General features: G+C 46.2%; 1 protein-coding gene across 13 annotated transcripts in view; it reads left to right on the forward strand.

Moving 5' to 3' along the window:
* KIAA1217 (KIAA1217 ortholog) overlaps positions 1–24,785 on the forward strand; it is a 682,726-nt gene that overhangs the window by 634,985 nt on the left and 22,956 nt on the right. For 9 of the 13 annotated variants that reach the window (XM_044226903.1, XM_044226902.1, XM_044226897.1 and 6 more), the window contains 4 exons: positions 4,420–4,524; positions 5,037–5,086; positions 11,254–11,420; positions 20,544–20,719. In XM_044226903.1, coding sequence (XP_044082838.1) covers positions 4,420–4,524; positions 5,037–5,086; positions 11,254–11,420; positions 20,544–20,719 — 498 coding nt within the window. The remainder of the gene's footprint in view (positions 1–4,419; positions 4,525–5,036; positions 5,087–11,253; positions 11,421–20,543; positions 20,720–24,785) is intronic. The other 4 variants (XM_044226899.1, XM_044226906.1, XM_044226900.1 and 1 more) reach the window with 1 other exon arrangement.

Consider the following 24,785-nt stretch of genomic DNA (forward strand, 5'->3'; position numbering starts at 1 on the left):
CGCTATTCCGTTCTGGAAAATGCCTTTGGCACTGCCAAGACTAAAGGGTTTTTAGTTCACTTAGATTTTCTCCCAGAAACAAACAAACAAAAAAGTGACTCTGAGGAAGGAATGATGATGCTTTATTCATCGTCTCGTCCACACCCGCTTATTCTGTGCCTAGCACAGAGTAACGTGCTTGAAAACATTCGCTGATGGCTTGTCTGCTGTTCATGACTTTTTTGGGGGGAGATAGAGAGCACAGGGAATGATCAGGAACAGATAGTAAAAATAGTCACAAAATATCGGAACTGGAAATGAATTGATGGGCCCCCTGGGAAGCACTCCCAGAAGGCCAGCTCCCTACCCCCCAGTCGTCGCCGTTACTGACTCTGCTGAGCCAGTGGGCTCAGCGTTGGTAACTGACTCGGGAGGTGAACGACCCTCCACTGGGGTTGGTCCCATGAGCTCAGCCAGCTGTTTCCCCTCAGCTCCCCGACACTCCTCCTGGATGGCTAAAAACATACCTTTAGGGGTTCATTATAAGATTACCAGTCTCCTAGTTGTTACGGCACAGACTTGTTTTTTAATAGTCATTCATTTACCTAGAGATAAGCCAATAAGGACTTAATTCAGGTTTAATGAGGCCTGGGTCAGCACAGAGGCCAGTCCCGGGTCAAAAAAAGGCTGAAGGTGAAAACTTGAATCCAAAAGTTGGATAAGTGGAGTTACTGGCTAAACGTCTTCCCCCCATATCAGACTCTTTCCTTCCCTGTCCTCTGAAGGCAGAGAGCAGACCACGCACAGTCTGGGCTTTGCCTCATCAGCGGCAGACGTGGGCTTTCAAGGAAAGCTGGTTGTAGCAGAGGGAGTTTAAATACTGGGATCAGCACTTTCCCTGGATTGGACTTGAATTTTTTTATTAATATTGTGCTTGGGCCCCAAGAAGATGCATTCAGCCAGGCTGACTTACGGCCCTAAATGACTGGTTAACCATACATACTAATCACATAAATACGGCTTATGGAATGATACAAAAAGGTTTATGAAATCACTTTTAAACCATCTTTTCAACAGTAATTATACCAGTCCTGTAATACCTTAAGCCAAGGAATATTGGCAAGCATTGGCTGAAAAGTCTTTAATATTCTGATGGTTATCGTACAGAATTGCCACTGCAACAAAATGACAGGGTCGTATTTAATTTCTCGTCTTCCGCTGCGTTTCTCTTTTCTCCTTTTCACATTAAAACCTACTTCATAACATTTCATCATGGGAGAAGGCTGCATAAGTTTCCAGTCGCTGTAATTTAGTTAAACCATAAAATTGTTTCCAGATTACCAACCATGAAATGGAAAGACAATCTTATTTATGAATTTATAAATCAGATAATCTCCCTCAAATGAATCCTGAAACCAGAAACACTCTGATGATTAAATAGGAGGGGAAAAAGTTTTCTCATTACCATGTGTCAAAAGAATTGTATTTTTGAAGAGCAGTTGTGGTCGAGGCAGTGGAGCACGTGTGTACGATCGCATGGGTCGGTCACGTGCACGCCCCGCTGTTTCCTGGACAATGGGAGAGAGTTGTCTCCTGACCTTGGCCGTCGGGCTCAAGTATTCTGTACTCTCAGGGCTCTGATAGATCATGTGTCCTTCCTGGTGGCCCCAGCAGTGACTTAGCCTAGAGGAGGCCACGCAGAGAGCTTTGACAGCCGTCCTCAGAGAGAGAAAGGGAGAACCAAATGTGTATGTATAGAGCCGAGAATAAGGCATTGCTCCAGAGCATCCAAAACTCCTATCCCAGGCAGTTGGGTGATGATGTCAACAGAATGTCTGATGAGGAAGGAAGAGTGGAGTGAGATTTGGGTGTTGTCTTTCTCTGCATCCTAAAACCACCGTGCAGGGAAGCCCAGTGAGCAGCTGAGTACCCACTGAGCCAAGGAAAAAGCCAAAGGCATGTACGAAGCCCTTCGGACGCCTGTGTGGAGAGGACCCATGGGGATGAATCAATTGAAGAGCAGTGTTCTGACTCTGAATGACTCAGGTGCTTTGCTTGGTTTTTGATGCCACTGCCCTCCCTTGTTAAACAGGGTAACGAAAGCTGGTGACCAGAGAGTGATCAGAAAGGGCCATATTCGGGATGTTGGAATCCCTTCTGCCATTTCCTTCTGTCAGATTCTCACTTAATGCTTTATAGTCGTAGACTTAGCTGGTTCTCACCATCGCTGTCGCCTGTCTGGTTAGGTTGTCACCGTGCCTTCCTATCCCACGCTCCAGCTTCATAGGCTCCTTTAAACCATTTCCTAACCAAGGCTGCCTAGACTCTAAAAATGAGGTGTCACTCAAGGAAGGAAGGCGGGGTGGCCGGGAGGGAGGGAGGGAGGGATCTTCTGCACGTGCCTAGGATTGAGTAAGAGCCGTGAACTAGTACCATCTCAAGGAGCTCTGAGTTCCCCTCTACTCGAGGTCATGAGCTTGACTCCAGCATTACTGTGGGAAGAATGGGGGCCTGGGACGACTTTCTTTTGCTGCTCGGCAGAACTCCTGGACATCATTCATTTCCCAAGAGCCCATTTGTCTAAGTCTTTTTCTCCCACTCAGCAGGCAGCATGACCGACCACCACTTTCCTTGGCCACTTGGGTCTGATAAACTTGGGATTGCCATTGGAGGTTCACTAACCTGATTTCTTGATTAGAATTTCTTACTGAGTTCTCTGTTTGCGACATGCACTGTCTAATGGCAGAGAGGAGGCCAAAAACACAGGTAAGACTCAAAACGCTATGCCACTCAGTTCAGCCTTCACTACTCTGCCTGGAAGCAACTAGAAAGTCACTCCAGGAACTTCCACTCTATTTGCAATTTTTTCTCTCTACCATAGTTTCTTGCAGTAGAACAAAAAAATCATACTATTTAGCACGTCAGCTAGATACTTTTCCTTACTGTGTTTACAACCAGTGACTATTCAGATCGCGTGACTTCCATCCGAGAAACTCGGGATTGTGTCAGAACCATCAATTTTAACCTAAAGAAAACGCATGCGACTGTGAAGTCAAAGTCATAATTGTGCAGTTAAGCTCAGTGTTTCATATGGCGCTACGGGTTGTACTCCCAAGGCAAAAAGCAAGGCCAGAGGTTTTTGTACAGACAGAATTACCTTTGCGAAGTTGGAGATACAGATACGTCATCTCTTGATTAGTCCAGCTCAACCAGCTGTTTGTTGTCTAGCACAAGAACAGGCCGCCATGTTTTTTTCCATGCAATACCAGATAAAGAAGTCAGCTTGTGCTTAAAAGCTACAATGTCTGAATATGCTGTTTGTAGTACGGGAATCCCCAGGGCTAACACTACCAGGGGCCTGTGGGGTGAGGAACCGTGGTGGAGAGTGGGGTCACGTCTTTGTCTCGAGCCATCGCCCACTGGGACACCTGCTGAGGGGATACTTTGGCAGACGAGGTACCCCCACTACTCAGGCTGTTCTCCGCCGTCTCCCTTGTCTTGTTTGAAACCACCATGTAAGTGTCATTGCGTTTCACTGGCAGTGACAGCCATTGCTGCCCACCATCCTCGATCAGGGGAGGTCACTCTGTTGTGGTGGTGTTTTTATCACGTGCTGGAAATAACGGTCATCATTCTGCGAAACTGCCATTGGCCAGGGCTCGGAGAGGGGAACCTGTGTGAAAGGCCAGATGGACGGTGCCGTGACCTCAGAGAGCCCCAAACAGAGGGGGGCAGTGTCTGTGCACAGTTCCTCATGGGGGGATTTTTCACTTGTGTCTTCAGATGGTCAAGTTGTCAGGGATATTTGTCTTCCTGCTGGATCCTGTGAAAGCCCCCAGATTAAGGTTCCTATGACGTTAGACTCGGCAGCCCCTTCCCCCAAGTCAGACAGTAATTCCAGTCCTGTTTTTCCTTCGGAGACATCCATTTGTGTCGCTCTTGGGCTGTGAAACAATTTGTACTCCACACTCGGCCAGTGTCTCCTTCATTGACACCGAAACCTCGGTGACAGCCTTCCAGCCCATGAGGACAGTTTGCAAGTCTGTGCCACCGGGCCCCAGCTAGCCTAGGACATGGCCGGTGTCAGCGATCAATTTGCAACAGCAGGGCAGAAATTCACAAAAACACTGCAGAATTTTTTCCGTTTTCCAGGAGGCCTGGGCTGGCTCCTCTGTCTGGTGTTGGTTTTTTTTTTTGTTGTTGTTGTGTTGTTTGTTTGTTTGTTTGTTTTTTTCAGTGAGCTCAGTGGGTTAATATTAAACTCTGATCATTGAATCTTGAACCCAGCAAGGAGTTGTAGGCTGTTCACGTCCCCGGGATGGGATGAACTTTGGCAGCCTCCTAGGTGGTCCATTTTATAACCCTCAGCGAATCATTCACCTAGACAAACCAGTCTGAAAGTCAATAATAGCTTTAACCAACGATTCTCTTGTTTTACAGAGAGAGGATGCAAGCCATGGAGAAACAGATTGCCAGTTTAACTGGCCTTGTTCAGTCGGCGCTTTTTAAAGGGCCCATTACAAGTAATAGCAAAGATGCGTCTAGGTAAAAAGAAGAAAGCAAACCAATGAAAAATAATTCGATCTGTTTCTCTTTAATCATTATGATAATCCATTCATTCAAATCCGTTTTTCTTGTAATCATCTCAAGGCTGAAAATATTCCCATCTCTATGAATCATGGTGTGTTTGTTTGTTTTCCTTCTGGTAATTCTTGGTCGAAGGTAACACTTTGGCCCAAGAAGGGTAAATGGGCTTCCCAGTGCATGTGGCTTCACGGACCACAGCGCCCGTGCCCGCGAGCGCCATCCACTCGTCTCCACGTCCGCCTCATCTGAAAGTCATGAGTGCTGCTCGGCTGCATTCCACCCGCAGTGGCAAGTCCACACCTGGGAAGCCTCTTCCATTCTGGCCAGTGGTGATGCTGACGCTCAAATACCCTCATTGCTTGATACCATCACGAGCTGCTGCTAATCGCTTAGAATGGTGAATGGAAGGGGCCAAAAAAAAAGAAGAATTTTGGAAACTGTGTAGCTGACTCTCTTTTTCTTTTGTTCAGTGAGAAAATGATGAAAACCACAGCCAATAAGAGCCACACGGAGAGCGCAGGTGAGTGTTTTTCCGAGCCTCGGCGGGCTGCCTTGGATTCGCTTTGGCTCGTTTCGGAGCATTTAACGTTTCTCTACGTCGCGTAATTGGTTGGATTTCAGAGGCTTTCTGGATAGCGCCCCCCCCCAACCCCAACCACCACCAACACCCCTTCCCAGCTTAATGCTGAAATTCCAGAGTAGTCACTAATTAATTCGGGGTGGAGGGCGTGGCCTAAGCCCTTTGGTCCTCTCCATTCCGTTTTTCTTCGTCCATTCACTCTTCTTTCATTTATTCAAATAAACGGTCCCGCATCCGACAAATAGGTGTGCCTGGCACTGGGCAAGGACAGTGGGCATCCTTGAGGCAGGGCTGCCCGCCTAGAATTCCTAAGCCTATGGGGAAAGCAGATCCAGAACCAGTAATTACGAGTGGTTAAGACGGAGTGCCGGGTGAATATTTAACCGACAGATCTGGCCTCGATGGAGACCTTGCCCAGAGGAAGTGACAGAGGCTGAGGCCCCAAGGATGAATGGGGACTACTTAGGTGAGTGAGAGGGGCGGGTAAGAGTGGGGGCAGGGGGCAGGGAGGCATGTGTAAATGCTGGGGAAAGGAATTTAGATGTTACTCTAAGTGCAAAGTGAAGCCATTGGAATGTTCCACAGGGAGGAAGGAGCTCAGCCCAGCTCAAGAATGGGAATGAACTGGAAGGGAGCCCGTGGTCAAGGTGGGAAGGGAAGGTGTGCTCCGACCAGGGCCAGTTTTGTAAATGCCAGCATTCCCCCCAGAAGCCCCAGTTCTGTTCCCAGTGGAGTTCACCAATATCCACGTTTATTTGATGTCCACTTTATGTGGCCGGCTCAAGGCAGGCCTCCTCTCAAGAAAATGAGACCTTCTCTTGCGTTGGATTAGAAATAGAAATTATTACCAGGGACATGTTCAGCTACTGAATGACACAGGAAGCATGTGGCCGGTTGGGTGAAACCCCTAATTTTGGGGAAGCCACAGCATGTTACACAGCATGGTAGAACGGACAGATCTCGGGGCTGCCCCTGAGACCTCTGGTCGATCTGGTTCCTCCCTGGCTAAGTACAGACAGTTCAGCTGTGAAGCTGGCCGGGCTGGACGTCCAGTGTTTCCAGGCCTCGTGGGATTTGTCGGTTTACTTAGAAATCAATCGGTGACCTTGGCCACAGCCAGAGAATTATTTTGCGGAAATTGCTAAACTTGGCTTCAGACCAGTTGCCAGTTTGTTTGGGAGATGTCTGTCGGTTCATTTATTTTCTCGTCTATTGTGAATGCAAGGGGGTGGGGTGGAGAGGAATCTATTGAACTCGAAGAAGCAGAATCATAAGGTGGTTAGCCGGGGCTGAAGGTTGGGGGAAATGGGGAGGAGTTGGTCAAAAGTGTCAGCTTCCAGTTAGAAGATGCACAAGTTCTGGGGCATCTAATATGAGCACAGCGTTGTGATTATAGAGAACACTTCTCAGCTATATACTCGGAAGTTGCCAAGAGAGTAGATCTTAAACGTTCTCACCACAAAAAGGAAGCGGCAATTACGGGACATATGATGGGCGTGTTAGCTGACGCTCCCATAGTGATCGTGCTGTAATATGTAAGTGTATCATCAGATCAACACATAGTACATCTTAAAGTCACACAGTGTTCTGTGTCAATTACGCGTCCATGAAGCTGGCGAGAACAAAGGGGGCCCCGTGAACTCCTGAACGCCACAGCCTTCCGGGCCCCTGGATTCTATTCTAGGAACGCTGAGTACCCAATGCCGTTGTTCTAATCGAGATGCACACACTCTTTTACATTCTCCTTTTCCTCCCTTTCACTTTGGGTGACATCATCCTCATAATCGCAGGAAATGTTTCGTGATTGTCTCCTACGTGCCCGGCACTGTTCTGGGTGCTTTTCATGCCGGAACTCATTAGGTCCTGATGCCTCTCCCCTATATGGGTACAGTTGTTACTCCCACACTCAGATGAGAACACTAAACGCATGTCCTCACACGACACATACTCACACGGTGGTCTCCCCTGCCCCCCACCTGTCATTTTACCTCATTCTTCTGTGTTAAGTTGCCCCGGTCTCACTAAAGCTATGGAAGCTGTTTTCACTGCTTTGTTGCGAAACATTTTGTAATGGTTTTGGAGCAAAGGGGAAGGAGCAGGTGTGATATCCCCGGGAAGCATTTCCCAAAGTGGAATCAGTAAGTCCAGAGGGATGAACTTGAGTAGCATGGTCAACGTGCTGCCAGTTTTCTCCTCCACAAGGGCTGAGCCAGTTGTTGATGCTGCCGGCAACTGCCTGTGCATTGCCGCGTCCCCATGTCCCTCCTGAGTTTGGTCCCTCTCATTCTCACGGGTCACGGCTAGACGTGGTGCACGGAGCTTTCGTTGTCATAGCAGCCTTGTATAGTGCGCAGAATGTTTGAGTTCTTCTGGAATCCTAGGAAGTAAGCTACAAGTCCGAAAGTATTATCGCCCTCCTACAGTCAAGTCCATGGAAGAGAGACATCAAGGAGCTCTTTGGGCCAAGGGTAGATCAAAAAGGGAAAACCAGATTTCCGGTTACTCAAGGAATATTGGGTTTACGGTGGATCTAAGAGAACCAAAGAAGCCTCCCATTTCAAAGACGTACCATGGGTCTTATATTGTACATTCTGTCATTTTACACACATAATCCTATAAGGAAGATACGAGCCGCACCACTAGGGGGCGTCACGGCCAGTCCCGCCCATTCCCAAGCCCATGTTCTCTCTGTCATGACAGGATACATGAAGCTCGCATCAAATTTGCGTTAATAAGATTCATCTGACAGCGTACTTGACCTCAGGCGGTCAAGTGGGGGGGAAGGGCGACATGCATAGAAAGGAGTGAGCTTGTGCGGACTAGTGTGGGCGCTCCGGGAGCAGAATGTGCGTGCCTCCTGTGTGGGTGTGGAGAGCACATCCTGGTCCTGTGCATCGCCTCTGAAGGGGAGCTCGTTTCCACACTCTGGGTTCCCACCCACCAAATCCAACTCCATCTTTAAGATTTCGGGGCCCCTGCCTCTTGACCTTAGCCCATTGCTGTGAGTCTTGGCTTTTCTACTGCCTGACACTCCCAGGTGAGGCGGGGAAGCTGGCAGGGTCTCCTCTTGCCCACTCTGCTCAGAGAAATAGTAATCACAGTTCCCAGCATTGGCGCAGTTCACCAGGATGAGCAGTTCACATGCGTTAGTTCCACGGTCCTCCCCATAGCCCACTGACCCACTTGACAGATAAGGAAACTGAGAGAGAGGTCGTGTTACCTACCTGAGGTCATACAGCTCGGATGTTGGATACTGAGAATAATTTCCAAGATTCTCATTTAAATAATTGAGTGGATAATAGTGCCACTGGCCAAAATCAGGCCTCTGGAGACAAAGAGGGTTGGGGAAGAGGAAGAGAAATCATGACTTTGACCTGCTCATAGAGGTGCCCTGGATCAATGTCAAGGTCTTGGTGTGTGCATGCGAAGAGACCTGGAGGCTGGAGACAAAGATGTGGGAGACGTTTGTAGGTGGTCCTAGTAGACGTGACCTCCCTGGGAAATGTGTCCGGTGAGAGGAGAAGCTTCCCAAGAGAACACACCAGGTAAACAACTGGCTGAGGAAGAAATGAGGAAAGACAGTGTCCGAGATGGAGTGGCAGAGAGCTAAAAAGAAAGGAGACAGGAGAGTTTAAAACTGACTGAGAAAGAAGGGAGTGAGGCAAAGCCCGATGTTGCCCACTGTCACATGGGCCCCACATCTGTGGGATTGACACCTGACCGCTGGCCGTCTTACAGGGAGCCACCGAGTGGGTGATGGAGATAGAAACCAGATGTAGTAAATTAGATGGTGAAGAAATTGGACAGATGAGTGTGGATTCCGTAGAGAAATTTGGGGACAGACGATGCTTTTTAGAACCAGTGATTGGCATGCAGCTCTACCAGATGGTGCGTGCCCTGTCGCTCTCACCGTGTTGAGAAGAGGGGACGGAGAAGGCATGTGTGTCTTCTTTTGGCTGAAGAAGAGCAGAGAAATTCTTAACCCCAAGTCGGGGGGTGGCTAGTGAGCCCTGTGTCATTTTCCTTGGAGAAATACCTCGATGGTACCATTTGTGGTACACCTGGCGCCGTATGCTGTCCGTGTGCGTGTGTGTGTGTGTTGGTGGCACGTCCGCGTGTGTCTCTGCCTGTGGGCACAGAGCCTGCTCCAGGGGCCTGGCTGGTTCTAAAAGGAAAACGTCCAGTGTGTTGTGATCAGCCTCGGAATCCTTGATCTCGAAGGTGCTTGTTCATTGGGACATGCTGCAGTTACTGGATGTCCTCGTACCGGAGACCTTCCCAGTTGGAGAATATGCTGTGGGACCATTGCAGAGATGGCAAGTCTTCCTCTTCCGGGGGGTGATTTCAGATATACGGGAGAGCAGCCCCGCATGGCCGGGATGGTAGGAGTGGCCAGTCGGCTTGTACAAATAACAAACAGCTCTTTGTCTGCCCTGCTGGGGTCCCTTCGGAAATCCTTCCAATGCTTTCTGTTCTGTTCTCCTGACTGCCCCAAGGGGGCCGAGAGAGGGCTGGTCCTCAGAGGGTGAGGAATTTGGTGGACCATCAGTGCGCATCGACATTGCTGGGAGCCGACAAGAGGACAGTTGTGAGCGCTCCCTGGCCCACGGGCATGTCAGCTTCACACACCCCCGCAGCAGTTCCCCTGAGGCTAGGCTGTGTGCGCAGGGGAAGGACTTCCCTGTGTGCTGAGCCCAGATGGAGAGAGAGGCCACTGTGTGCACCCACTTCAGAGTGTGCGAAGCAGCAACAGGGTTTGGTCCGGGAAGGCCTGCCTGCCCTATTGCAGACTATCCTTTACAGAAAAAAGAGAACTAACCAGAAGAGGGTGTGTGCGTGTGCTCACTCGTGTGTGTGTGCGTGTGTCTGTGTGTGTGATGTAAATTCAGTCTACTCTGGATGCTTCTTCCAGAGAACTCCATTGTCCTGGAAGACAGTGGTACTTCCTTTTGATTCCTGTACCTTGCTGATCCTGTAAATGCTACTCGAGATCCTTGGGGAGGCATTTTCTGAATCAGACTCAGTCAAATCAGGCCCTTCCCAGATGGACTTAGGAAATCCATGAGGCTTGTTTAAGTTGGCCCCAAGAAGCACAAGTTTACGGCAGCTCGAGAAGTATTTAGGAGGATTTTCTTCCTGCTGCCTTTTTTGTTTCCTCTCCTAGAGAATTTTTGAACCATGCCTGATTTTCTCGGTAAACGAGATGTGAGCAGAAGTCCTGCTTCTTTTGGTCTGAAAACCCACAGGGATTCACAAGAAGACCCTCTTCTTATTACTTTCCCCTTGGTGACTGGGCTGAATCTGCCCAGAACTAAGTGTCTGTTGTCCAGATAATATATCTGACCATGAGAGCACCCAGTATTAGGTCCCAGACTTTGAAAAAAATGTATTTTCTATTATAAAAATATATTTTCTATTATAAAATTACAGATATTCACCATGCATATTTAATGATACAAAAAGTAGAAATATAAACATATATAAAACTCAGGGCACTTGGGTGGTTCAGGCAGTTGGGTGACCAACTCTTGATCTCAGCTCAGGTCTTGTTCTAATGGTTATGAGTTCAAGCCTTGTAAGGGGCTCCATGTCTGGTGTGGAGCCTACCTAAAAAAATAATAAGTAAATATGTGTGTGTGTGTGTGTATACACACACGTATATATTATATATATATATATGTAATTATATATTTTTGAATTAAATATATTTTTTATATATCATGGAATACTAGCGGCCAGAAAGAATGTTAATACTTTGTTATAGATACATCTAATCTTTTCTCTGTGCAAACTTGTATAGAGGAAGGAAGGAAAGAAGGGGAAAGGGTAGGGAACGGAAAGGAAAGGAAAAATTTAGCTTCCTTAATGTGGCATCAGTTCTGTGTTCTGCCTTCTCCAACATCACATTTACAGACTGCATAGTATAACCTTGCATGAATGTGCCATCATTTAAACCCAATTCTTTTTTTTTCCCCCCGCCATTTAGAGGACCGACATAATTAAAAGTTTTTTCATACTGAAGGAGTTAATGGTGATCTGTATCTGGATGAGACTCAGAGCTCCCACTTTCTGGGACTCTGAAGTTCTTGGCTCTTCTTTTCTCCTAGGAATGCTGCATGTTTCCGGAGGCAAGACTGTGGGCGCCCTGGAGTCCTCGGGGGTGTCCAGCCAGCCCTTGCCTGCCAGCCCCTCGGCTCTGCACATGAGCCTGCTCGACATGAGGCGGAGTGTGGCGGAACTCAGGCTCCAGCTCCAGCAGATGCGACAGCTCCAGGTACCCGCCAGTTCCGCATGGAGGGCGTCCTCTGGCTTAGCTCCCCAGAGTCCGCGTACTCCTCCCTGCTCACCTCCCCTAACATCCCCAGCCCCTCAGCCCCTTCCCCGGGCTTTCTCTACTCTGTGTTCCTAAGGGCGAACTGAAGACCTAAAGAGGAGCCCCATCGAGGCATGGTTTCCTCTCTCACACACACAAAATCGCTCTAGATCCTTCCACCGCAGTTCGAGTCAGTCTGTTACCACTTCTGGAAGCGAGGGATGCTTTTACACATGAAAAACCATTAAACATTTGGTTTTCTGGAGGACAGCTAGGAAAAAAGGAGCCCACGGAGCATCTAATAGCCAGTTAAAACTTCCTGCTTGCAAGTGTTTTGGCTCCTTGGTCCTCCTCAGGGAGCATGCGCGAAGGTAGGACAGGCACCTGCGCTGTTTTTGCAAAGAACTGTGATGTACTTAGAAGTATGACTTTAGAATAGATGATGAATTCATAAGGAAAAGAAGCCGTCGTGGAAGACTGGTTGAGAAACACACCTGCATTTTATCTGTGTAGAGTGTGTTCCATAATATTCTCCTTACCTTTTTCCATTTATTTGGTAACATACAAACAGTGCGGGAATCGAAAGGGAGGGAAAATGACCCTCTGTCTCACCAGTCTGGGGGAATCCGTCCCATCGGTCTGATGAAGCAGAGAAATGTTTTGTGGGGCTCTGAGTAGAAGGAACTGGGGCTGTGCATTTCTTTATGAGATCGCTTTCCGAGACCTCTCTGGATGCTTCCTGTATCAGCCTCATGGCCCTTGCCTTTGGGGCAGGTTGGTCATTGAGGATGTGGTGCCGGCTTGGGCTCCATGTGGGGATCTTCCCGACTTCAGGAAGCTCATCTTCTAAACAGCGTGGTGTCCTCAGAGCTGGTAAGGGAGGGGTGGTGGCAGGGAAGGGCTTCCTATCACAGCTTCGCTCCCCCTTCTGCTTGCTCATGGTTGATCCCCACGATTCTCACCACCTAGTTAAAGCTAAGATGGTGATTTCACAACCCAACAGCACTAGAGCCTAGGGTTTTTCTGGAAACCGAGGTTTTATCTGAAATTTTAGTATTCATTCTAAAAAATGTTGGAAAGTATTAAAAACCAATGATTTAGTACCCTGTAAATGTGCTGGCCAGAATGGGTCTGCTGGGTCCCGGGTCCTTCCCTGGGATTTTTTTTTTTTTTGGAGGGTAAGCCCCTCCTCACGTGGCTACTGCCCATTAGTGCCACCTGCTGGCCATTTGGAAATTATCTCCCCTTCCTGGACCCTCACAAGAATTCCTAAATCTTGTGTGTGCTTTCCAAAGCAAGCAGGTGTTGGCATGGTGGGGTTGGGGGAACGGGGGGTGGGTAGAATTGCTTCAGTCTAAGTACCAGGCTTCCTCTGAAGGGTGGCTCATTCAATATGGAGGGTGACGTGTGTGCCTGTAGCATCACCCTGGCCTTGTTTGGTTTTCCAGCCGGCGAGGGGTCGGGGGTTCCCCACAGCCCGCCTCTCCTGGTGAACCTTGAACTGTGGTAGCTCGGTTTCAGAACTATCCGTCCTCAAGCAATGTGGTTCTTCGGTTCAAGGTCTGGGAATGCTATCTTAACCACACAGGTTCCTTTATTGCCCCGAGATTGCTCGGCCTCTCTGGCTCGGGGGAGGGGGGTATAAAGAACAAAGCAAATACTCTCTTGAGCTTTGACGTGTGAGCAGAGACATAGGGGAGGCTTAAACATTTTGTTTCCCAGCCGATGGTGGTTGTTTCTACCTCAGTCTTTGTATTTTGTTCTTTGAAATTTGTCCCCATCAGGCTTCCTTCCTGTCTTTTCAATCAGGGGAGTCTCTCTGTCTAAGACAAAACCAGTTTAGAATAATTAAGCCATCTCAGCACCGATTCTCCTTCGGCGTATGTGTTATACACTGAAAAGGAAGTGCAACCCCAGCGTGATTATAAGTCCAAGAATGGAACTATCATTAGAAATATACGGAACTCCGTGGAGGAGTCTCCAAAGAACAAAAATTGAATTAGAAATTCAAATGTTCTTTGAACTGTGTTATAAAATAGTGAAACTGAATGAAATCTTTTGTGCTTGGCAGCCGGCTCTAGTAATTAGATAATTAAATCACTGGAAAATCCTAGACTGTAGAGCGTATCCTATTTGAGCATTTTATTTTCAGAATTGATGGATTATTCGCAGGGATAGAAATTTGATGAGGACACAGTGGGATGGGTAGTTTAAATTGGGCAAAAAGAATGTCAAGGGAGGCACGAGGGGCCTAAGCAGAAGATGAAGAAGACCCCTAAAACTCTTCTTTGGGTAATTCCCTCCTATCCGATTTCACATGAATTATTGGTCTAAGACAGTGGTTCTCAATCCTGGCTACCTATCAGAATCACTTGAGGCCTTTAACAAAAATATCGGTACCTGGGCACCCCTGCTAGAGTCTGACTACACTGCTGTGAACCAGACGTCAGGTACTGGTGATTCTAGAATGTTCTGGGGTAAGAACTCTTGCCTGTGGGTATTATGAACCCTCAGTCCTTTGAGATGCCTCTTAGAAATATTGAGATCTCAGCTATCACCAGGGTGAAGCAGAAGCAGTTGGGGTAGCCACCACCCTGTAAGTGTGGAAGACACACTTGATGACGTCAAAACCCTGACTTCAAAAGATGTACCCCATTCCCAGTGGCAAATAGAATGTGTTCTCTACTTAGTTATAATAGCTACAAGAGCTATATGGAACTTCTGTGTTGTCGTGTTCCATTCTGAGGTAAAAGTTGGGTTGGCACTTAGCAGGCAACAATGGACAGGTGACAGGTAAAGGTCTTATACCTAACAATTGTTTCCTTCAAAAGATTATTTTCTTTATCTATTACCTTTTCTGGTGTGATTTAGAAAAAGTTTGCTCTTCCTAAGTGATGAGATCATCTTTTTTTTTTTTTTTTTTGCTCGAAGTGCCACAGTACCTGGATTTTCTCAAAGTAATCCCATGCCCACCAAAGTGATTGCTGTTCTGTCCCTCTCTGTGGGCTGAGGGGAGATATAAGCTTCTAGAAAATGTGATACAAGTTCTGTGAGGGTCAGATGAGACTTGGCCTAAAGAGAGAATGGATATATCCTGCTTCTCTAATTCCCAGAGGTTCCCCCCACCCCCGGCTCCTATTTCCTTATTCTGCCTCCTGATAATTTTTTTTTTTTTAAGTGGGAGTTATTCTGAACTTAGCGTTCTATTTTTAAGACTACTGAGAATTTACTATGTTTTCCTAAGAGAGGAAGGAGGTAAAATACCATCACAAAAAAGAAACATAGCAGTACATGAAGACCTTGTATTTGAAATGATATAATTCAATACAGTTATCTTAAGGTGTCTTTTTAAATAAAATAGTACCTCATGGAAATGTGCCAGAATCTCATTTAACTTCTGACATCCAAAAAAAATGATCATGGGACTGTGTCCCTGAGAAAAGCACACCAGAATTTCGCCTGTGCTGAGCAAATCTGTTTTTTTCCAACTGGTCAGAAATAATTAATGGAACTAGTTCAGTGTCATACAGTTTACCAAGCCCTAGATAGACTCTCACACAGAGGCTAAGATGGGGAGTCCTCTCCCAGATAGCAAGTGGTTGTGACCAGCATCTTATACATTGTTCCCTACAGCCCGGAGAATTTAACGGGGTAGTCAGGAGTCATTCTGGGGTCTGGCTATCATCAGGAAACCTCCGATTTATAATATAACTACTTTTCAGTGTCACTGCTGGACAGAAAATCAGTCCCATTGTATTGCACTGTTGGTTAGACTGATAGTCTTAGGTTTTACCTAAGAAGTCAGGATTTAGTATGTGAGGTACATACCTATTTTGAGGTGCATAGAACTAGTTTTAGGCAGTTTTCTAGTCTCTGGATGTTGATGGGGCAAGTTATTTGGTTTATTAAATATTTAATGGCCAAGAACATTATTTCTGAGTATTTTTATAAAAATGTCAAAGCCTAGCATTTATAATAAATTCATGTTTCCAGAATGAGGGGGTAACTATAACAGTACCTACCTTCCCATTGTGGACAACTAGAAACCTAAAAAATAAGTATATATATGTATTAAACAACTATTTCCAGGCATTGGATGACAGACAACACAGGACTGTAATCCTTGGGAGAACAGAAGCAAAGGAAGTGAATGAAACCTACACTTGACTCAGCTTTCTGCCTGGGGGCGTTTTCAGATCATGTTGTAGAAAGGGATGACTGAGCAGAGCACTGACAGCCTGATTGAGAAGACAAGATCAAACTTGACTGAGCTGAAACAGCTAGAATTTGTAGAGTAGAATACCAAATAAGAGGAAGCTCTACAAAGAAAAGACTATATAAACCTGTGGTCTGTTGTTGAATAATAAGCCAAATATGTATAGTGAGAAAGATCACCAAGCCAGGCAAAAGTAAAATGGGAGGCTTTAAGCTAAAAAAAATACCCAAGGGCCACACGGAGCTGGGAGATGTCCATACTTTTACAAGCGAGAGTCAAGAGGCTTCACTGGTCACTGGGGCATTCAGTAAAGATCAGAGAAGGACGATGTTCCTGTCTTGGGACTAAACTAGTCCCTGAGTAAAGAATGTCCTAGATTCACCATAACAGAGCTTAAAACCAAGCCCCTAAAGACCAAAAATGATCCACAAGTAACTGAGCCATCTGCCAGAGCAACTCCATCCAGAACTGCCTGTCCAGCACTCAGTCAAAAATTACTAGACATGTAATCCATAACCTTAAGAAAAATTGGTAAAAACCCAGAACTGCCTATCCAGCACTCAGTCAAAAATTACTAGACATGTGATCCATAACCTTAAGAAAAATTGACTGATTGGAAGCAACCACTAATTGCAGGGATAACCAGAACAGCAGCAAGGGCTTTAAAGCAGCTATAGTAATTATTCTCAAGGATTTAAATAAAAACATGAACACAATAAGACAAGAAAAAGATATTTTAAAAAATCTGAGTGTAACTTTCAAGAACTGAAAAACAGTATCTGGATGGACTTAATAGAAGATATATTACTGTCAAAACAAAATATCATTTTGAAAACAGCAATAGAAACTGTTCACACTGAAATATAAAGAAAAAAAGACGAGTAAATTAATCAAATCTTAATAATTTGTGGAACAATATTAAGTGGTCTGAAGAAAAGAGAAACACATTAGAAGAAATAGTGGCTAGAATTTTTCTAAATGTGGTGAAAGCTGTAAATCCACAGACTAAAAAACGTTCAACAGACCCCTGGGGTGGAGGGGAGGAATTAATAGAAAGTCTTATAGGCAGCGAGAGGGGGGAAAGAAAAAGGTACCTTACCTGAACGCCTGGGTGGCCCAGTGGGTTAAAGCCTCTGCCTTAGGCTCAGGTCATGATCCCAGGGTGCTGGGATCGAGCCCCACATCAGGCTCTCTGCTTGGCAGGGAGCGTGCTTCTCCCTCTCTCTCTGCCTGCCTGCCTCTCTGCCTACTTGTGATTTCTGTCTGTCAAATAAATAAATAAAATCTTAAAAAAAAAAAAAAGAAAAAGAAAAAGGTACCTTACTTATAGGGAAATATAAATAAGAATTACCACCCAATTCTTCTGAAAGACAAAGTTAAGTCTGGAAATAACAAAATGACATTTTTACAGTATTGAAAAAAAAAAGAAGAAGAAAGGAAGTCCGTCCTTCAGAAAATAGAGGACACTTCCCAACTGGTTTTTTAAATCCAGCATTACCCTAACAGCAAAACCAGTCAAAGATAATTTAAGAAAAGAAAATATAGGCCTCTGAAATAGGAACGAAGATCGCCCCTTCTTATGGATAGACACAGAGAGATTACTCAGTTTCCCCGCAGTCACATGGCTACTGAGGGGTAAAACTAGAAACTGAACGCAGGCAGTTTCTTTCCGGTTGGCCCTCCGGTACAGAGCTGGGCCTGGAACAGGATGGTGGCTCTGCTTGTTGCCCGTGTTGAAATGTTTTCTCTGTATTCAGCAAAACTGGACAACACGGAGACGTGTTGAGTTGAGGGTCACATAGCATTTGCACACAGTAATGGACACCCGGCAAAGACCTCACTCTCCGGAGGTGATACACAGTAGTTGTCCTGCCGTCCCTGAAACCAGGAAACAGAACAGACGAGTAACAGCTCATTGAAATTTCAGGGAAACTTTAGGGAGAATGTAATAGGTATAACGTAACTACTGTCTTCAAAGCTGACTGAAGAAATGCCCTTGATGGATATGCTATCAGAGAATTGTCCTGCCCCAGAGAAATACTGAATGCAGGACTTAGCAACAGGACTCAAGTATTTGACTAGATTGCTAGGAATTCAGGTGCAAACCACATGGTATACTCTGTAGGCTCATAAAAGAGAGTGCTCTGGAAACTACATGGCTGTTGGGATATTATGCATGCAAGCAGCCTGTGTAAAATCCAGGAAAAAAGAGTGAATTGCCAAGAGGCTTAGAACTCATCTGGAATCATCATCCTTGCAACCATCAACATCAAAAGTACTATGTTTCAGGGGTCTGCAATCACGTGATTTGGGGTACTTGGACCTGTATAAGCAAGAGGGACACAGATTCTCCTCTAACTGATAACGCTAAAATAGTCCAGAGCCAAGTCTACATTTGTTGAGTACTTGTTCTAGATCGAACAGTATTTCCTTCAATGCTCAGACAAGCTCTAGCAAGGGAGGTGAATCCATCCTCCTCATCCTTGAAGACAAGGAAATGGAGACCAAGTGAAGCTAAGTAACACGCCCATGTCTCATAGTAGTCAGGGCTGGGGGTTTGATCCAAAGTGGAACCACAAAAGACCCCAAATTGCCCAAAGCCACCCTGAGAAAGAACAAACCTAGAGGCATCACACGGCCTGATTTCAAAATATATTGGCAAAGCTGTAAGAATCAACATAGTATGGTATTGTCATAAATACAGACACACAGGGGCACCTGGGTGGCTCAGTGGGTTAAAGCCTCTGCCTTCGGCTCAGGTCATGATCCCAGGGTTGTGGGATCGAGCCCCGCATCGGGCTCTCTGCTCAGTGGGGAGCCTGCTTCCTCCTCTCTCTCTCTGCCTGCCTCTCTGCCTACTTGTGATCTCTGTCAAATAAATAAATAAAATCTTTTTAAAAATAAATACATAAATACAGACACACAGATCAATGCAACAGAATACAGAGCCCAGAAAAATGGTCCCACATATATGTGGTCAATTAATTTATGATAAAGGAGCCAAGAATAGACAATAAGGAAAGAATAGTTTCTTCAGTTTAACGGTGCTGGGAAGACCGGACAGCCTCATGCAAAAGAATGACGCCAAATGCAAAAATTAACTCTGAAATGGATTTAAGACTGGCACATAAGACCTGAAACTATGAGATTCCTAGAAAAAAAACACAGGTGGTAATCTCCTTGACAGAGGTCTTGGCAATGAATTTTTGAAAGTAAGACCAAATGTAGAAGCAACAAAAGAAAAAAATCCACAAGACTACATCAGAGTAAACAGCTTCTGCACAGCAAAGGAGACCATCAACAAAATGAAAAGGCAACCTCCTGAATGGGACAAAATATTTGCAGATCACGTATTTGATAAGCGGTTAGTAGCCAGAGTATATAAAACGCAATACCAACAAACCCAAGCAATCCAGTTTTTAAATATTTACAATTTAAAAATGGGCAGATCTGAATAGATATTTTTCCTAAGAAGACACATGACCAACAGGTACATGAAAAGATGCTCAACTCTGTTCATCATCAGGGAAATGCAAATGAAAACCACAGTCACCCCACACCTGTCAGAATGGCTAGTATCAAAAAGACAAGGAGTAAAAAATGCTGGCAGGGATATGGAGAAAAAGGACCCCTCATGCACTGTTGGCGGGAAGGCAAATTGGGCAGCCACTGTGGAAAACAATATGGAGGTTTCTCAAAAAATAAAAAGTAGAATTACCATATAACCCGACAATTCCATTTCTGGGTATTTTAGAGCAAAGACAGTAATCAGACGTATGCACTCCTGTGTTCACTACTGCACTATTTACAGTAGCCAAAATATGGGAACCACAGTGTCCGTCACTGGGTGAAGGTCAGTAATCTTGACACAATAGTGTGTGGCGACTACACGGACTGTACTGATACTGAGTGTATAGAGTTGTTGTCACTGTGCTGTAGACCCGAAACTAATATAACACTGGATGTCAACTTCTATAATAAAAATTTAAAAATAAAAGTATCAAAAGAAGGTGTATATATACCATGGAATATTATTCAGCCATTAAAAAAAGAATGAAATCTTACCGTTTGTCCCAATATGGGTGGACCGTGAGGACATAATGCTAAGTGAAAGGAGTCAGAGAAGGACAGATATCATGCAACCTCTCTTACAGGTGGAATTAAAAAAAAAGAAGAAAACCTCACAGACTGGTGGTTGCTAGAGGAAGGGGTACGAGAAATGGATGAAGGGGGTCAAAGGTTTAAAAAAAAAAAAAAAAAGGAAGCCTTGGAGATCTAAAAGACCAAGCCATAAGGGTACTTTGGGCGCTGCGGTGGGTCCCCTAACACCATAAGCCGTACTCCTAAAGGTCCCACTCTTGCAGCTGGAGTCTTGCACTGAGAAAGAGAAAGGGATGTTTCCCGAGGTCACACGGGTTCAAGAAGGGAGGGTGGCCTGGGCCACTGGGTTCTGCGCTATCCCATGCTCAGTTCCGTGTTTTAGTTCGGGGCTTGCAAACGATTCCCAGGTGCCTCTATAGATCTGCAAAACCATCCCAAACAATCGCTTGGCTCCAAAGCTGGTGTTCTCCGCTGCGCCCTATAAAAACACGTCAATGAGAGTTTATGCCTGTTGCCCACGAGGCGCTGACCAGAGTCTAGAAAGGCTCCTGGTTTTTTTTGCAGACACAGACACAAATGTCTAGTTGGGTCAGTTCGCAGCCGAACCTCAGACGGTGGTTGAAGTAGCAATATTATGCACAATTGTCACTTCCTTCCCTTTCTCGCTGGAAATAAACACTCAGCTGCAGGGCTGTTTCCCCAGACCCACTTCCCAAGACTCTCCGGCAGCCAGAGCCCAGCTGAGGTTGATTTCTTTTGTTTGACAGCTGCAGAACCAGGAACTGCTGAGGGCCATGATGAAGAAGGCCGAGCTGGAAATCAGTGGCAAAGTGATTGAAACCATGAAGAGGCTGGAGGACCCCGTCCAGCGACAACGCGTCCTGGTGGAGCAGGAGAGGCAGAGATACCTACACGAGGAGGAAAGGATCGTCAAGAAGCTGTGGTGAGTGGGGGACACCTCTCGCCTGTCACACTGTGTGACCCGGGGAGGGCCCTGTCCTCTCCCACGACAAAGCCCTTCCTCGGTGGTGCTCTCTCTTTCTCTCTTTATTGAGCATCTACTATGTGCAAGTTAGAGTCCTACCCTTCCGGGCCTCCGTGGACCCTTAGCGCCATCCAGACCCAGAAAGTTCACCTGCGCCCCTCTCTTGAAGCACATGCTCCTCTGTAGGGCTCAGCAGCACAGCAAATGAAAGGAAGCAAATGGCAAGACCCGATGATAAAAGGGAAGTCTGCCTTTAATCTCAGTAAATGAAAACGAATAGCCAAAATCACGGTGTTAAAATTATCTTCCTATTATTCAACGGTAGTTAAAAGCGCAAAAGAAGAATTCAGATGTAAAGTATGTGTGATCTAGGAATGAAAGATGCCTCCTGGAAAGTTACCCATCTTCCGTGAGGTTCTTATTGAAAGCATCTATCAAGTCCCACTATTGAAACGAGCAGTTCATTTCCCCCCCCCCCCCCGTCACTAAGGCAGGCCCATCTTTTATGGTAATCTATGTTTTGTTATGCAGTGAAGATTTATCATAGAGTGATTTCACCTTCTAGGATCATGAATAGTAATTTTTCTGCGTTCTCCTGCTGTCGGTAATTCGCTTCTTAAATCTCCCCAGTTGGGAATACAAAGAGGCAACTTCGGCATTCTTCCCGTGAGCAGAAGGTCCAGAAGTCTTCATGGAAAGGGATGGAAGGGGTTAATTCTATAATCTATTTGATGCTTGGGCTTGTATTCCTCAGATGCCAACCCCGCGTGTCTCATTAAAAATAGAATGTTCCTCTCAGTAGCCGTCCAGAGGGGGGTTAGAAATCAATTATAGAGTTCTTACTTTCCTCAAAAATGGAATTTGGCTACCGTTGACGGACATCTCAAAATCGCTTCCAGAATCTTACGTAGTCGATGCATTTGTGGACAGTCGATCACCCACCGTGAGGCGATAAGGCTGTTTGTCAGAAATGTTTTTGTGACAGCCCAGTTGTCTCATTCGAGGTGTTAAGATTCTTCTGGAAAACGTCTTTAAAAATATATTGCCTTTTCAGAATATTTCGTCAGTTTTCCAATTGAATGATGAGAAAAGGACATTTTCTTGCTTCTGGCCTAGAAAAGGCATCTTCAGCGTCAGTCCTAGCCCCGCCCGCGGGAGATCTAGGGAGCAGCGTGGGGAGCGGACGGTGGGGAGACGCAGTGGGCGGGCCCCCCACGGGGAAGACGGGCACGGGGCCGCTGGGGAACTCGTCGCATGAAGCCAAGCGGATGAGTGTGTGTGGAGCACGAAACAGATGACTCACAGGTGCCGGGTGAAGCCACACAAAGGAGAGATTCCTCTGGGCCCCAGGGATCAAGAAGACTGAACCTGAAGTTATTCATGTGCGCCCCGGCCCAGGGCGAGGCCCTGTGTGTAGTTGGGTCACAAGTGGCTTGTTAAACTGAACCAAGCTGGCCTGGAGGACAGGTGGGGTTCCATCAGTGGAGGCTGGAGGGGGCTGGGGGGCTCCTGGGCAGAGGGAGCCTATGACCCAGCCTGTCTCAGGATGGGGAAGGCACAAGGTATCCTTGGAGAACTTCGAGTCATGCATTTTGCCAGGAGAGCGGGGTCCAATGTGGGTCTAGATTGTGTCTCCTGTGTGGGTAACGCCGTTCCCGTTTGCTCGGTGACTGCCCGTATCTGAGACCACACTCTGGCCCAGCACACCTGCTCGACATCCGTGGGGCCTGCGGGTACCGAGGTCACCTGGATCCCTGGCTTTTCGTGAAAGCACCTGGGTCCAACCCCAGGTTCAGAACGTCTCTGGATGGAGCTTGAGAATGTGCATTTTACGAAGCTACGGAGGACATTCCGAGATGTCTTGACATTGGACAGTTACTGCCGGCCTGAGGAGGAGGTGCTGATGTTTCTGATCAAGGAGGTGGTGACATCAGAGCTGTATTTCAGAAAGGTCCCTCTGGTGATCACGTGCAGGACAGATGGCGAGGGAAACACCGATGTCAGGGAAGCCGTATTGGAAGGGCAGTAACAGTCAGTCAAAAGTCAGTAAGGCCTGGATCAAGGAGGAGAAATAGGAATGAGAAGAGAAATCAAATGCAGGGGACTGAGTAGGGGATCTGAGTAGCGACTGAGTGCAGGTTACAAAAGACAGCCCGAAATTTCAACTCTGGAACATTAGGAAAACAATTATCTCCTCTCCCTCCCCTCCCTTCCCCTGCTTTTGTCCTTAAACACACACACACACACACACACACACAGGAGAATAAATTCCCTTGTGCCTCACGTTAGGGTAAGTTGCTGGTGAGCCATTCAGATGGCAGAAAAATGGAATTTGGGTCTAGAACTATGGAGAGAAGTTGAATCAAGATCCTCTCTCTTTGGTGGGTTTCCATTTGGAAGTAATAATTGGGCTTCTAATAATAGATGAAACATAGTTCAACAAATTGATGCTTCTTTTTAACTAAGGTAGAAGGAAAAGCAACTTACACAAATAGAACAGATTTACATGTAAACCACAGCATCTGGGAACATCTGTCATTCCTTTGAGCAGAGTTCACATCTCAAAAGTCACATTGAGTACATAATATTGAAAAATTGTTTTCAGCACTCGTTTTAGCTCTCTGATCTCTGTTACGTTGTGAAGAAACACATTTGATCCGACTGATTTCTAACAGCATGAACGTGTGAACAGAAGTGACATTGTTGTATACGATAATATCAATACACTTTTGTATATATTCCTTGATCAACAAAGGAAAAGCTGTGACATTTAGGGGTCTCCTGTGTGCAGAGTTATGAAATCCAAGAGGCACACTGTGTAGAAGAGATTAAAATAGAATTTTAGGCAGACTGACTCTCGGTCAGATGATAGCTCCTAAGACTATTAATTACAGCCTGGCAAGCTGGTGGGTTTTTAATGGAACCGTGATAACATTTGGGTCTTAGCTCTTCCCTCAAAACTTGGAAGGACTGGACAGTGTGTCCTGTGTGCGCTCTTAATATTTCAGTTTGATGATGAAATGGAAAATAACTTTTCATTTCAAGTAACACGTAGGTGCCATTTTTAGAGCTCCTTGGAGGGACAGCACAGGTCCTCCCCTCAGGGATGTGGCCGCTGTAGGAAGTTTCTGTGGGGGGGACACAGAACACTGGTTACCTCTCCGTAGTTCACGGTGTGGACCGGGAGCGGAAAAGGCTTTCGCTTTTGGTTTGAAGTTGCATCATTTCATCTGAAGGAGTCACACACAGGCAGCTGGGTGGGTCCCTTTTCCCTAACAGAATAAAAGACGTCACCAAAAGCCCCATCCTGCTTCTCTGTGGCGGATGAATTTGTTGTTTTGTCCAAGGCTCCTGTGAAACATACATAGCATCCCCCCGGGTCCCTCCTGCAGTGGCTGTGCCATCCGTGACTCCCGCCTGCGCGCCCACTTTGAGGAAAGGGCCCGGACCGACCTTTTTTATTTTTTCTTTTTTCTTCTTTTTTTTTTTCTTTTTCCTTGTCTTTCTCTTCTTCTCCTTCTCTTCCTCTTTCTCTCCCTCTCTCTCTCTCTTTCTTCTTTCTTTCTTTCTTCCTTCCTTTTTTTTTTCTTCCAGATCCACTGTCTTTCTCGCCTGCTCTAAGCGCTACTCCAGCGGCAGGTGGAATGTTGGTCGCTTACTGCCCCCTAGTGGTTCTTCATCTCTCAACAGCCTTTTCCTTCACCTTCTTTAAGAGAGAGGCTTTCTGTTGTCAGGTTTACAGGGAAATGGAAGTGATACGAACATGTGTTTAGGACAGGGTTAGTAATGTGCCCAGGAGACAGGACGTTGTCATTTGGTTGGGTGGTTGGTTGGCTTGCGTTTTGAAGCGGAAGACCTTAATTCAGTTCTGTTGGAACTCTAGCAATACCTTAGGGTGGGGGGGTGGGCTGTGTGTGTGGGGGGGGTGTTTCTCCACACTCTCCTACACATACAGACACGCCAGAAATCAGATCTGTGATCATTTTTCCTCTGTAGCTTAGAGTGGAAAGTCAGTCCGTATTGA

Source organism: Neovison vison, chromosome 12, assembly GCF_020171115.1.
Source record: "Neovison vison isolate M4711 chromosome 12, ASM_NN_V1, whole genome shotgun sequence".
Lineage (NCBI taxonomy): Eukaryota > Metazoa > Chordata > Mammalia > Carnivora > Mustelidae > Neogale > Neogale vison.